The 14,532-nt window shown below is 51.6% G+C and overlaps 1 protein-coding gene across 1 annotated transcript; it reads right to left on the bottom strand.

The window, feature by feature from the left end:
- Positions 1-1,664: 1,664 nt before the first annotated feature.
- LOC130837960 (phospholipase A2 inhibitor and Ly6/PLAUR domain-containing protein-like) lies at positions 1,665-5,041 on the bottom strand. The gene is made up of 5 exons (XM_057710682.1): positions 4,972-5,041; positions 3,782-3,898; positions 2,383-2,535; positions 2,004-2,147; positions 1,665-1,810 (listed from the first exon to the last, which is right to left on the bottom strand). The coding sequence occupies exons 1-5, from the start codon at positions 5,039-5,041 to the stop codon at positions 1,665-1,667; spliced, it is 630 nt and encodes a 209-aa protein (XP_057566665.1).
- Between the last annotated feature and the right edge of the window lie 9,491 nt (positions 5,042-14,532).

The following is a 14,532-nucleotide window of genomic DNA, read 5'->3' as shown; positions in this document are numbered from 1 at the left end:
TACAGGCTTGTCCCCTCTCTCTGTGATGTGCTCTCTTTCTCTCCCTCAATGTGACTCAATGATTGAAATCTTAAGCTCTGACACTTTTTAGCTGCATGACTGCCAATGTGACATTCTGTCTCTGTGCCTCAGATTTTTCTGAAAACAGGGATGAGAATAATAGCGCCTATCCCATGGAGTAATCGTGAAGCCAAAATGAAAAACAGCCCCTAAGAGGTCATGGTGGCCATTCGTGCTGGGTGTGAAATGTGTCTGGGGGGGTGGGGTATTTGTGGGGCAATCGGGGACCCGAAGGCAGTACCTCCTCCCCTCCCTGTGGGGTTTCGTAGGGCCATGTGACCAGCTCCAGCTGGTGAGTTGTGGGAAGTCCCTTCTGGGTGGCAGCATTTCATCACCCATGTGAAATGGCCCTGGGCTCTCTGCTGTGCACAGAGACCAGCACTGTTCAACTTGGCGACTGCTCCACGATTCTGACGAGCAGAACGCCCTGTGGACGGTGCTAGACATGGAAGGTCAAGGATAAATCAGCCTTTCCTCAGTGGGTACTTCTGTAGCAACTACCACTCCTGTCCCTCCCGATGCAGGGGGTGTAGACGTGCCTGGTCCACTGATGTTGGCTTTGACCATATCATCTACCTTACTCTGCAGGACATGAGCGCCCGCGACCTCGGCAGGGGCCCTTGGTGCACCTGGTTCCCGTGCCCCTGTGATGAGCCATGAGAAGGACATTAGCCAGGGAGCCACGGATCCCAGAAGAGTGTGGAACCCCATGGAGGACGGGAACCCCCCTCCCACACTGGAGCCAAACCCACCAAAGCACAGCCAGAAGCAGAGCCGCCCCGGCCACCTGCAGACCCTTGGAAAGGAGGAGGATCATTGTTCCAAGTCTCAGCTTGGGGATGGTTTGTTATACGAGCATTCCTACAGCATGAATTGGCTACGACAACTCCGTTGCTTTTAACCACGGAGATTAGGGACTTGATGGCTACTGTAGCGTAATCGAGGCTGTCCTGATTGATGCCAGGGTCGAGCACCTTGCCAACTCATGGCCACTCAGGACGTGGCAGCTATTAGGATGATAACTATTTGGCCAGACACATTGTCCCAGGACCAAGGCTGTCTTTAAGGTGCTAGGCACTGTGCTCAGTGCTGTTTTCGTGTTTTTTCCTTTGACGCTTCAGACAGTCCTCTGCAGTTACAGCTGTTAACATCCACACTTTACAAACATGGAAACCGAGGCAAAAAGAGGGAGAGATGAACCAGGAGAGGTGAGCATGGACTCTGGAGTCTGCCCCTCCCTAGCTCTTTGACCCAAGGCAAGTGACACCACAATCCGTGCCTCAGGTTTTTTCCTCTGTAAAATGGGGAGAATACTTTGGATTTCACGGACTTGTTGTGATTATGAAATCAGGTACCGCATGGAAAACACTTAGCAGGGGGACCCGACAGGGCGTAATCCCTTAACAACAGGTAGAGTCTTCCCTCTCTCGCATCCAAAGAGGGGGTTCCCAAGGATTGAGAGCCCTCCTTTCGAGTCCCCCTCCCCGAAATGCATCACATCACAAGGACTCAGGCTTGCTCTGTTCACTTGTTTAATATATTGGCAGATGAGAAGCTGTAGCTGAGAAGAAATGGAGACCAAACGGCACTTAAGCCTCAGTTCTTTACTTCGCCTTGCCAGAAGGCTGGGAGTCTGGAGGACAGTTAGCCCGGGTGATGGTGTAGATACGAGAGGCTGAGGGCACCAGGGTCCCAGGCTTGGTGTGGCAGGCATTCTCTGTAGCACAGCCCTGAGTAGCAAATATGATACCTGTGGGGGGAGAGGGATGGCAGGGTCCAGTCAGCACCTCCAAGCCCTCCCTCCTCATGAGCCAGGGGCCATCCCCCTGCCACCTCCTCACGCAGTTCTCTGGAGCCACTCTCTCCCCTAGAAGCTGGAAGTATGAGCCTCCAGTTCTGGGAGCCTCCCTGTCCCCTCCTCCAGAAATCCAGGTGCCGCTCACCCGTCTGCACTTTGCCAGTGAATGCAGCACAGCGGCTTTCCTTGCCAACACAGGGCACTTGCTGAGTCGAAGAGCATGTTTCCTTGAAGTGGGCGATGCAGGTAGGGCACTGGAGGCCATTCTCTGTCCGATTGTTCTGGGGAGCTGGGGAGGAGGGTGGAGTGTAAGGTATAAGGGAGCATAACCCCTTCCCAACCTCACAACGACCCAGAGGACAGCAGCAGCTAATGGACACTGCGTTTCAGAAGTGAGGAACCTGGGGCTCAGAGCAAGGAAGATGCTTGAGCAGTGTTACCACCGGGTCAGTGGCGGGTGCTCACAGCAGGCTCTGGGCCCAGGCAGGAAGGGACTCTGGATGTGGGGCTGAGCGGGCCCTCACCGGGCACGGGATCGCGGTTGCAGGCGTCGCCCTGGCAGCAGCGTGTGTTGGACACCGCGTAGTTCTCAGGGTCCATGGTGATGGAGAGGAATTCCGAGCTGCAGGCGCTGGACTTCATGCACCCCTTGTAGGTGTTCACCGACCGGTGTCCCTCTGCAGGATGGCACGATGCGGGGAGGGCTCAGGGCCCCTGGCCTGGACCCCAGCTCCTGGGTCTCTCCCAACGTTACAGCTGCCGCAGCCCGCTGCTGTCTAGGGAGGTCTCTTCCAGCCCCTCAGATTCAGACCCCCTTATCTGCCTGGAGCATGGTGTGGACGGTTTATTAGGTCTGTCCCAGCCACAGCCTTCCTCCTCCCCACCGTGTGGTGGTCTCTTCCAGCCCTAGGGTTTCCCCTCTTCACCCCACAGGAGGGTGTGTGTTCCCAGCTTCCCCCCACTGCTGGGGGGTCCCATCTCCCTCCTGTGTAAGCCCGGGTGGTCTCTTCAAGGCTTTCACGACCTTCCTCCCCCCGCCGACCCTTGCTAGGTGAGTGAGACAGCGTGCAATCTTCTATCCCAACTTCCTCACACACCCCCTCCAGTCGGGGTGGTTCCTTCCTGCACTCAACCAGGGCCTCACCTCCTGTCACATCCTTCATTCATCAGCTGCTCTGCGCCCACCATCTTCCTTTACCTAAGGGTGTCTGGGTCTATTTCAGCTTTGAATGAACCCCCTGCCAGCAGTGGTTTCTTCCTTTGCCCCCCTTCTCCCCCATCCTCCCTCAGGTCTGCGACCGCCCCTTCCATTTTAAGTCCTGCCGCTCCTTCCTCATGTACTCATGTGTCTCCCCAGTGGCCCATTTCCATTTCTCTGCGATGATTTGCTCCATATCTTCCCTGTCCTTTCTGTCCATTTCTATCTCTCCCTCTACCCAAATATCACTTCTCTACCTCCTGTCAGCTATGGTTTCTTCCAGCCCACATCCCTGAGGGATCCCTCTCTTCCCAAATGGTCAACCTGATCCCATTCCTTGCAGCCCACTCCATTCTCTTCCTTCTCCTCTACACCCGCCTCCCCCAGCCCCTTGCATATTAGATTTCCGCCTCTGGCTATTTCTCTCTGGTCCCCCACCCCACCCCAACCCTGTGTGTTCCTTTCCCAATCCCCTCCTGCCTAAGGAAGTCTCTATATCTGCCCCTCCCTGCCCCCCATTGCCTCTTTGGAATCTCATTTTCAGAAATCCAGGAGACCAGTTGTTTCTGTCGTTCCCTCGGATTCTCTTCCCTTCATTCACCTCGAGACTTCCCTCTTTCCTGCCCCCTCACCATTTGAAGGTTCCTCCCAACCCACGGTGGTATCTGGTACCCTGAAGGCACATTGCCCTCCCCAGAATCTGACAACACTCCCGGCCCTCTTACTTCTGCTGGTCTCAGCCACGGTGACCACGCAGGAGTCCTGGTCAGGGTCACACGTCTGCACATTTCCACTGCACGTGAGTCCGGAGCCTGTACACACCTCACAGCTTAGTGGGTATCCTGCAGTGCAGAGAGCGGGGCTCTAGTCAAGGGTGCTGTGGTCTGCAGACCAAGACTTCCAAGCCCAGGGTGGGATGGGCAGTGACGGGATGTAGGGTGGGGGTATGTATCTGGGGGAGGAGGGACGGGTGTCCCCCTGAGTGTTCTTGGCTGGGGCATTGACCGCAGTCACGGGAACTGTCCGAAGCTCCTCCAGTAGGGATACTGTGTCTTCAGGGTTGGGAAGCCACTCCACCAGGGAGCAACTTTACCTAATTACAAGGCTAGGGACTTTGGACACTAGGGTCCTCTGAGAAAGCTTGGGGACAGGGAGGGGGCCTGGTGAAGGTTTCCATGGACTTCTGTGAAGCTTCAGGTCCAGCTGGTTCTCGGAACTGGAACCCTCTTCCTTGTAGGTCCCAGGCGTAGGTCTCACAGACAGCAGGAGCCCAGGCAGGGGGACCTGAGGCTGGGATCAGCATCCCAGGTCAAGAAGGGAGAGCGAGGACCAGGAGGGCAAGGTCATGGACTCCTTGGTCCTGAGACAGGAGGCAACTCTGTCCTGGGGAAAGTGGGTCTGGCTTGAACTCCTGCATCAAAGGGTGGAGGACACCGGGGATCCGAACTCCCTAGAGTCCTGGGAGAAAGGGAATCTCCCCTGCCCCTCAGTTGTTTTTGAAAAGATTTCCCTTTCTAATCATACCCTCCTCTAATTTCCCGCAATTCAGTTTTTGTTTTGTTTTGGCCACGCTGCTTGTCATGCAGGATCTTAGTTCCCCCACCAAGGATTGAAGGCATACCCCTGGTATTGGAAGCACAGAATCTTGAACACTGGCCCAGATGTCTTATTTTAAGACCCTTCCTTGGGGACAGGGGATACAGAGCCCATTAAACCCCTCCTTTATCCGGGATTCACACACACACAAGATTTTGAGCTATGTATTCTTCCCTTGCGGCCCCAGGCCTTCTCTCCTTTAGCCTCTGCCTTCCCCATGAACCTGAATCCCCAGGACACCTCCTCTTTCCCCATCCTCCCTGCAGGACCTTGCTGAATGCTCTGAGGGTCGCAGGACCCCAGGCCCCTCATTCCTTACCTAGACCCAGGAGGGTGCAGAGCAGCGTGGAGGCCAGCAGGAAGGTCTGGGGCTTCATGCAACTCCTCATGATGGATGAGCGAGTGACCCTGCAGTCCCAGGTCCCCAGGTCTTCTTATAGGAAGCTGAGGAGGGGCGGGTCTGGCCCCACCTTACCCTTAGGGTGAGAAAGAAGTGATGTCAGATCTGGGGCAGGTGTCTGCAGCTGTGGGTTGGGGAGGCAGAACCAGAATCTGAAAGGAACAAGGGCCTCTTGTGCCCAGCCCCCTCTTCCATGGGGACTTGAGGAGTCTGGGCCTCCAGCCCTCTCCTCCATCAGGAGCCAGAAGGTGACTTGCCCATTTTCTCACATTCCCACCACTTCCTACTCCCGTGCGCTGTTCTATTTTCTGGCCTGAAGCCCAAGATCAGAATCAGGTCTTTAGATTCCCTGTAGGGTAGAGCACCTGCTGGGACTGAGATACCCTTCCCACTCTTCCCGAGGAGGTGCCCAGCATGGGTGGGGCCCTAGCTGGTAGGGTCCAGCGTGGCCAGGCTTGTTCTGTGGGAGCATGCTTGGCTCCTACTCCCTTTTCTGTGTGTGGGCTGTCTCCAGCTCCGACCCCACCCCAAGAGGCACTTCTGGGTTCTCAGGGACTGAACAGGGGGATGCTTGTAATAAGGCAGCGATGGGCATGGCACGAGACAGGTGCCCACAGGTCACATTGGAAACCTGAGGCGTGGTTGGAAGCACTGAAGGCTGGGTGTGTGTGTCTGGTTTCGGCACATGCATTGTGGGTTTTGTTGGTTTTGTAAGATTTATTTTTGCTGTGGATCACTTTTTTTAAAGTCTTTATTGACTTTGTTACAATATTGGTTTTGTTTTCTATGTTTTGGTATTTTGGCCCTGAGGCATGTGGGATCTTAGCTTCATGACCAGGGATGAAACCCGCAGCCCCTGCTCTGGAAGGCAAAGTCCTAAACCAGTGGACATCCAGGGAAGTCGCCATTGTGTTTTATTCATTTCTTTACCCACTCTCTCCGCCTTAGGCATAAGCATGAGAGATCAGACATTGTGTGTGTGTGTGTGTGTGTGTGTGTGTGTGTGTGTGTGTGTGGCGGGGGCGTTTGGGGGTGGGGGGGCATGGGGACGGTAGCCAGTAAGCAGTGCAGGAGAGCCTGTTGCGATAGGCTCCCTACAAATTGCACTCAGGTTTGCTGGCCTCTTGCTTTCCAGGCTTCAGCTGGGGCAGTGAGGGAGGCGAATTTCTTCTGGGGACCAATCCTGGAAGCGCCCCTCTAGCTAGGCGCCCAGAAAGCCTAGCGCGAAAGTCACCGGGAGGAGGGGCTCGAGAGCGGTTTGGCCTGAGGGAGGCGGGAAAGCTCGTTGCTAGGCAACTCAGCGCTGCTAGCCTTTTGCCAGAAAGATGCCCTGGGCGTGCGCAGTGTGGACGCGACCTGCGGCGCGCTGCAGTTTGAAAGGCGCAAGCCTCGTGCGTTTGCGCGTTGTTGCCCGCGCGGGGTACACCCCTGTGTGCGCCTTGAACTCAGACTCTCCCGTGTCTTCTTGGTCTTGCGACGTCCATGACGTTGACATGCCGGAGATCGGCCTCCGCCATGTGGTGTCCTGCAGGAGCCAGGACTCGGTGAGGGACTGGAGTGGGGGGGGGGGGGGGGTGGGTGGGTTGCCAGACGTAAGGGAAATCGTGAGGGGCGCTGCGAGAACTTTTGGAGTCTGAAAGGTGTTGAGCAATAATCAGTATCCAGGCTGCAAAGACACAAGAGCTTTATGTGGGGTGTTAGGAATTGCAATTCGGGAGACACAGGTGCCCGTCAAACTGAAAGAGTGTTGGGGGAGAGAGTCAGGGGCTTATGAGGACACAGGTCACCAGGTGGTTAAAGTTGTCTAGATGGACTGTAATTGACTGTGATACAAGTGAAATATTTGGCTTTGAAGAAGAGGCTGTGGTGAGTTACTTTCCGGTCAGGGCCCAATACGATGCCTGTGTTAATGCAAAGATCAGATTCCATCTGGGCTGAGACCTGCATGGTCACAATTCCTCAGTGGCCTCCAGCTCCGCTTTAGAGGGCCCTGTGAGCAATACCTACTTCCTTTTGATTTTCCTTTCATAAAAGGGACTTTGTGGAATTCTAAGGAGGGTCATGGGAGAATTTCTCAGAGGCCATAAGGGAATTCTGGAGGCATGTGGAATAGAGGACCTTCCAGACAGAACAGGAGGGAGGATAGGAGAGCTTCCTTGAAGAGACTGGAGGTGAATTTCCAGGGGAAAATGCTGTAGGGGACTCAAGGCAGAGAGTGGGGGAATGAATAGGGCAACTGACATCTGGGGGATCTCAGAGGGCTGGGAGAACTCAAAAGGATGATGTGAGAGCTGGGGACGTAGCTCTCATCTCTGGCCTCTAACGTTGCTTTTCCTACTCTGTTCTCCAGACCTACTGTGCAGAAAACCTTCTCAAGGCAGACACGTACCGAAAATGGCGGGCAGGCAAGGCGAGCGAGAAGACCATCTCTGTGATGCTCCAGGTGCTTCTACCCCTCCCCCCCCATCTCCTTCATAGGAGTCTGGAGACCCAGGGTGCAGCCTGTGCTCTGAAGTTAAGTGGCAGTGAGTTGAGGCACTTTGCCTTTGGGCGTCAGCTTCCTCAGCTGGAAATGAGCAGTGTGCCCCTGTGGCCCTTAGCCGAGGCGAAAGGTGATCCCGGGGCTTGGCCGGGGATGAATGGATGTGTGGCCCAAGTTGGTTGCCGCTACTTTGAGGACCTCAGTTTCCTCAGCTGGAACAGAGTGCATCATTGCCACGTATCCTGTGTTCTAAAGTCACAGGGCTCTGGGCTGGGAGGTGTCTCCAGTCATCTAAGCCAATCCAGCTCATTTTATGTAGTTTTCCTTTTTAAACTCTTTCTTTACTTGGCTGGGCCAGGTCTCAGTTGTGGCATGTGGGCTCTTAGTGGCTGCATACGGGCTCTAGTTTCCTGACCAGGGATCGAAGCCCGGCCCCCTGCATTGGGAGTGTGGAGTCTTAACCACTGGAGCAGCAGGGAAGTCCCCAGTCCACCTCATTTGCAAGGTGGGGAACCTGGGGCAAGGGGAAGGGCAAAGTGATGTGGGCAGTCTGGGTTTCCACGCGTGGAATGCTGAGTGCTTTGGTACGTGCTCTGTGGAATTGGAGGGCGGCTAAGTGAAAAGGGTATTTTCACCCAAGATGATTACAGAATTACACACAGACTGTTCCTGTCAGGCAGAAGAAACTGGTGGGAGAAGCGAGCTCAGTGTGCTGCCTAACACATGCTGTTTGCCAGGTGCCTGCCTGGGTGTTTGACCTGCATGACCTGGCTGTTCGTGGAGTCAGAGGATGTAGGGACTGTTATCAGCACTAACCAATGGCCCTGCTGAGACTTGAACCCGTTGTGGGTGCTCGTAGCCACTTTGCCATGCTGCTTTGTGTTCCTGTGTTGGCTTTCTGCTTTTGGCCACATTCCTCGCTTCTGAGTGTAGAGGTGTTTGGGAACAAGACTTCCCTGATTGTGTTAAACATATTATTGTCTCTCTCTTGCCCAGTGAACTGTCTGAAAAAGTTTGGGTTCACAGAAGCTTTTGAGAAGTAGAGAGAAGGTGAGAATTGTCTTCCCAGGAAAAATACACAGACCCACAAGATTTTCGGAGTGAATTGAGGAGTTTAAATATCTCCTAGGTCCCTAACATAGTAAGAATAATGAGTGCTGACATTGATTCAACCTTACACTGCCCAGGAATTCCCTGGTGGTCCAGTGTTTGGCACACTGTGTTCTGAGGGCCCGGGTTCCATCCCTGATCAGGCAACTAAGGCCCCACAAGCCGCACAGTGTGGCAGGAAAAAAAAAACGATTCCCATTGCTAGTCACCATTCTAAACACCTCACATGAGTTAAGTCATTGAATCCTCAAGGAAACCCCATGACCTCCGGTCTCTTATTATCCCCTTTTGCAGTGAAGAATTCGGCCTAGAGAGGTTTTGCAACTTGCCTAGAGCCCATGTTTTAAACTGATGAAGATACAGATTGCTGACCTGTTGGTCTTAGCACCTGGATTCTAATCTCCATCTGTCCCTCATCAGTCTGTGAGCTCAGGCAAGTACTTTCATTTTTCTGAACCTGTTTTCTCATCTACCCCTTGGGAATCATGTGATCTGATCGCAGGGTTTTTGTGACAATCCCGTGACATGATGTTTACCAAAGTGGCTGTCAGCAGGCAGGTGTTTGTGGAGAGGGAGGGATTCATGTGTCTATGAGTGGGCGATGGTTCTGCTGGGCTCCTTTATGATCAGGAACAGCCTGTTTGGTCTGCACCCCCCTTGCTGTGGGAGCAAGAAGAGGCAGGATACGGGGAGGGAGGGATTCAGAGGAGTCAGTGGAGGCACAGGACTGTTTGGCCTGGCAGAGCCAGGGGGATATTGCAAGTGCCAGCAAAATGGAATGCCCGAGAAGGGGCAGCTTGAGAAGGTGATACATTGGTTGGAATGTCCAGGTTTGCTGTGACTTTGGGACATCCAAGGGATTGCATCCAGGGGACAGAAAGGGGTCGGACTGGAGCCAGAGACAGCTCTGTAGGTGTTGTCAGCACAGGGACCGGCCCTGGAGACTTGGGAGTGGATGGGTTCCTTTGTTCATTCATAGAAGCACCTTCTGTAGGCCCCGCACTGTTTAGGTCCTGGGGCATCGTGCAGTGCACAGCACAACAGACACATATGTCAGCTGGTGGAGCTTTCATGTCAGGGAGGAAAGACTGAGAAATCAATATGTGAAATGTGCGTCAGGTGATGCGTGCTGGGGAGGAGATTACACAGTGTAGAGGACGGAGGAATACCTCTAGTGGCAGAGGAGGCACTGGGAAGAGGTTTTTAGCTCCATAGCGAGGAGTGAGGGAGGGCCTCCCTGAGAAGCTGCCATTCAAGCAGAGTGAGCTCTACAAATATGTGGGAAAGAAACTGACTCCAAGACAGGCTTGGGGCCTGGTGGGCTGGTGACGTGCTGGTGCTGTTACCAAGTCCAAGCTCGCTGTGCTTGCTGCACAACAGGCCAGTAAATTGGAGATGAGGTGTTGAGGGAAGGAATATGACTTTATTCGGAAAGCCGGCTGACCAAGAAATTAGGCACTAAAGTCTCAAGAGTAACTGTCTTATCTGGGTTTGATGCCAGTATCATTTATAGAACAGAGAGGGGGCAGAGATGAGGAAGTAAAGGAAAAGGCCATAAGATTTGCAGATGTGGCCTGGAATGGCCAGGCTCGGGAAGGGGACGTGTTAATTTCTTCTTTCTTGCAAACTTCCACTGGTGGACAGGGTGAGGATGTTTCCCTGAACCAAGGTGCTTGGGTTTAATATTCAGGCAGAGGGGCAGAGTTCTCCTAGGCAGGCTATTATATATAGACAGTATCCTTTTAGTGAACCAAAGCAACGGGAAGCAAAGCTTAAAGTAAAAGAAACAGATCCAACATGTAGTCAGATATATCTCTTCCATATTCCAGTGCCTGGCTGGTGCCTAGCGGGCTGGAGGGCCAGCAAGCCCTGTGTGTAGGTGGAACGGAGTTGATGGGGAGAGAGAGAGGGGCTGCTGGGGTGGGAGAGAGGGCCCCCAACCCACATGAGGCCTGAAAACCATGGTAAGGATTTAAGCATTTCCTCTGCATGAGATGGGCGGCATGGAAGACCTCTGAGCAGAGGAGGAACAGAAGCTGACTTCGGTTTTCACAGCATCTTCTGTGAGGTTTGCAGGTTCAGAAGAAACTGCAGGGGGAACGTGCAGGAGCAGGCAGCAGTGCAGCAGCAGTTGTTAATTTATGTCGCGCTGGAGACCCTTTAGAACATCTCCTGACACTTGTCAGTTGCCAGTAGCCGGGCTGACTCCAAACTCCCCGAATGCTAACTTTGGTTCTTTTGAAGTGAATAAGGGGACCCTTCAGGACACCAAGACACGTAGACTGCTCTGTGGGTTTTCCTGCTACTCAGTATTTTGTCCCTCAAATAATATGTCGCCGCATCTGTGTGTCGCCGTGTGGGGCTCAGCCCTCTGCTCCTCACAGCCCCACGTGCCTTTTTTGTTTTTGGTGCCGAAAGAGGCTCCGTGGGCAACCCGTCACCTGCTCCCAGGAGGACAGTTCCAGCCTCTTTGCTCAGGGCCCCTGGGCCGGATGGGGCGGGCTGGGCTGCAGCCCAGGTGTACCTCCCGTCGCCCCCGAGGTGCCTTCTTTAAAAGGAATGTTCAGTAGCAAGGTGGACACATTCCGTTTCTGCTTTTTGGGGGTTTTCTCATCACTCGATTTGCCGTCGTGGTGTTTTTCAATTTTTTACCTACTTTGACATGACGTGTGTTGTGTACAGCAAAGCACACAGTGCAGGGCAGCCCGCGTACTCTGTACCCAGATGGAGGAACAGCACCTGCATCCCTCCCCACCCCCCATGTCCCCTTGTGCTCCTTCCTGTCACTGCCCCCCACAGGGGTATCGGTGGCTCTGATTTTTAACAGCTTCAGTTAGCTCTGCCTGCTTTTGAATTGTATGGAAATGGAATCACACAGTGTGTAGCACCTTCTTCTCTGGCTGCCCTGTTCTTTCCCCGCATTGTTTGCTAGATTCTTGTCTTTAGTTTCACCCTCCTTGCTGAGTGTGGCTATAGAGGGCTCCTTCTCATCTGCACAGTGTTCCATTGTTGGAGACAACCCGTGTGGTTTCATTAACTTTAGTTTTCAAATGGGTGTGGTATGCATATGGTGCGTAACTCAGAAGGCACACAGGGAGGGTGTACCCTGAGGAGGACATCCTCGCGGCCACCTGCTTGCATCCCCTCCTGCCCCTCCCCTGATTTCTGCGACCCAGGGCTTCCGTCCTGTGGCCACCACTGTGCGCAGTTTCTCATATGCCTGCCTGGGTCACTCTGTCCCCACCTCCCCCGCCCCTTTAAAAGGTACATAGAATGTACAGGATCCTCCCTTGCTTTTTGCCAAGAAACTGCATCTTGGAGATCCATTGTCACGGCAGCAAGTTCTGCTTTATTCTTTGTAGTGGTGTATGACATTGCCTTTCCTGGATGTGGAAGAGGTTTTTTGTTTTTTGGTTTTTTTTTAATTTTTATTTCTCTTTTTAATAAATTTGTTTATTTAATTTGTTGGCTGCATTGGGTCTTGGTTAATGCACATGGGCTTTCTCTAGCTGCTGAGAGGGGCTGCTACTTTTCACTGTGGTGCTCAGGCTCCTTATTGTAGTGACTTCTCTTGTTGCAGAGCATGGGCTCTAGGTGTGGGAGCTTCAGTAGTTGCAGCACACAGGCTCAGTGGTTGTGGCTCATGGGCTAAGTTGCTCCGTGGCATGTGGGATCTTCCTGGAGCAGGGCTTGAACCCGTGTCCCCTGCATTGACAGGTGGATTCTTTTTTTTTTTTTTAATTGCTTTACACTCTTGTTCGAGTTTTTGAGGTACACCACGGTCAATCATCTGCATTTATACACATATCCCCGTATCCCCTCCCTCCCTCGACTCCCCGCCAGCCTCCCCAGTAGGCGGATTCTAAACCTCTGCGCCACATAGGAAGTCCTTGTTTTGTTTTTTAATTTTTATTTTATATTGAAGTAGTTGATTAACAATGTTGTGTTAGTTTCAAGTGCACATCCAAGTGATTCAGTTATACAAATACACGTACCTATTCTTCATATTCTTTTCCCAATAGGTTATTACAGAATGCTGAGCGGAGTTGCCTGTGCTATCCATTAGGTCCTCGTTGGTCATCTGTTTTAAATATAGCAGTGGGTACACATCAATCCCACATTCCTAATATATTCCTCCCCCCGGTAACCAGAAGTTCATTCACTAAGTCTGTGAGTCTCCTTCTGTTTTGTGTATAAGTTCATTTGTATCATGTTTTTTTAGATTAGGCATGTAAGCAATATCATATGATATGTGACTTGGAAGAGTTTTTTTTAATAAGATGTCTCAGGGACTTTGCAAACCTCCCATGTCTCATTTCTTCTGCTGGTGAATTCTGTCTTCCTGGGAAAGGTGCACACAGACCTGGGCCACAGATGAGTCATCTTGTGCTTAAGCCTTTCTCCCAACAGCTGATACTTACTGAACACTCTCTTCTTTTGACTTGAGATAGAATTCATGTAACATAAAGTTCATTAGTGGAACCATTTAAAGTGTACACCTCAGGGGTTTTTAGTATACTGACAGTGTTCTGCATTCATTACTGCTGTGTAATCCGGAACACGTACATCACTCTAAAAAGAAACCACAAACCGTGACGCACTCACTCCCTATTCCTGTCTCTCCTTGTTGCCCTGGCAACCACTGATGTACTTTTTTTGAAAATAGGGAGTTCAATTGACTATTTTTTTAATTTTTGTTTGTTTTATTTTTAACTCAAATGAATTTACTGAATTAAAAAGAATACATTTATTTATTTATTGGCTGCATTGGGTCTCGTTGCTGCACTTCGGCTTTCCCTAGTTATGGTGAGCAGGGGCTACTCTTCATTGTGGTGCACAGGCTTCTCATTGTGGTGGCTCCTCTTGTTGCAGAGCATGGCTTCTGTAGGTGCGAAGGCTTCAGTAGTTGTGGCTTGAGGGCTCCCTAGTTGTGGCTCATGGGCTTAGTTGCTCCTTGGCGTGTGGGACCTTTGCGGACCCCGGATCGAACCCATGTCCCCTGCATTGGCAGGCAGATTCTTAAGCCCCGCGCCACCAGAGAAGTCCCTAATGTACTGAATTAATCTGCATTTAACACTGCTGGTGTACATGTAAATCAACATGATATTGACCTTTTTAATCTGTAAATCTTCAAGATTAAAAATGTATCATTATTGTAGTTTAAGCTTTTTTTCCGAATTCCTTAACATTGATGTGTAGTTGATTTACAGTGTCGTATTAGTTTCAGATTTTTTTTCAGATTCTCTTCCCTTACAGGTTATTACAAATATGCAGTATAGTTCCCTCAGCAATACAGCAGGTCCTTGTTGGTTATCTACTGTATATACACTAGTGTGTGTTTGTACCGCTGATGTACTTTTTGTGACTGTGGATTTGTCTGTCCTGGACATTTCATGTAAATAAGATCATACAGTATGTGGCCTTTTGTGTCTGGCTCCTTTCACTCACCATCATGTTTTCACATATCTTCCATGTGGTAGCTTGGATCAGTGCTTCATTTTTTTTTACAGCTAAATACTGTTCCATCGTAGGGAATTTCATTCATTATGTATCCATTCATAAAGCAATGGACATTTGGGTTGTTTCCATGTTTTCATCAGTCATTTTTTACTTATGAAAAAGAAGAAAGACAAGGGAGTATATGCGTGTGTTTAAAGTAGAAGTGGTCATGTATGAAATCAGAACCATTCATTAAAATATAAATATACACATCCTGCTAAATGGAGGGCCCCCTGCTTTATAATGTGGGAGAGGCAGAGATGTTGAGCTTCTGGGGTTTGTTTGTTTGTTTGTTTTGGCCGTGCCCTGAGGCAGGCGGAAGCTTAGTTCCCCAACCAGGGATCCAGCCTGTGCCCTCTGCAGTGGAAGCTCGGAGTCCTAAGCCCTGG

Source organism: Hippopotamus amphibius, chromosome 16 (assembly GCF_030028045.1).
Source record: "Hippopotamus amphibius kiboko isolate mHipAmp2 chromosome 16, mHipAmp2.hap2, whole genome shotgun sequence".
NCBI lineage: Eukaryota > Metazoa > Chordata > Mammalia > Artiodactyla > Hippopotamidae > Hippopotamus > Hippopotamus amphibius.
The sequence above is the reverse complement of the archived record's forward strand: the minus strand, read 5'-3'. Positions and strand labels throughout refer to the sequence as shown.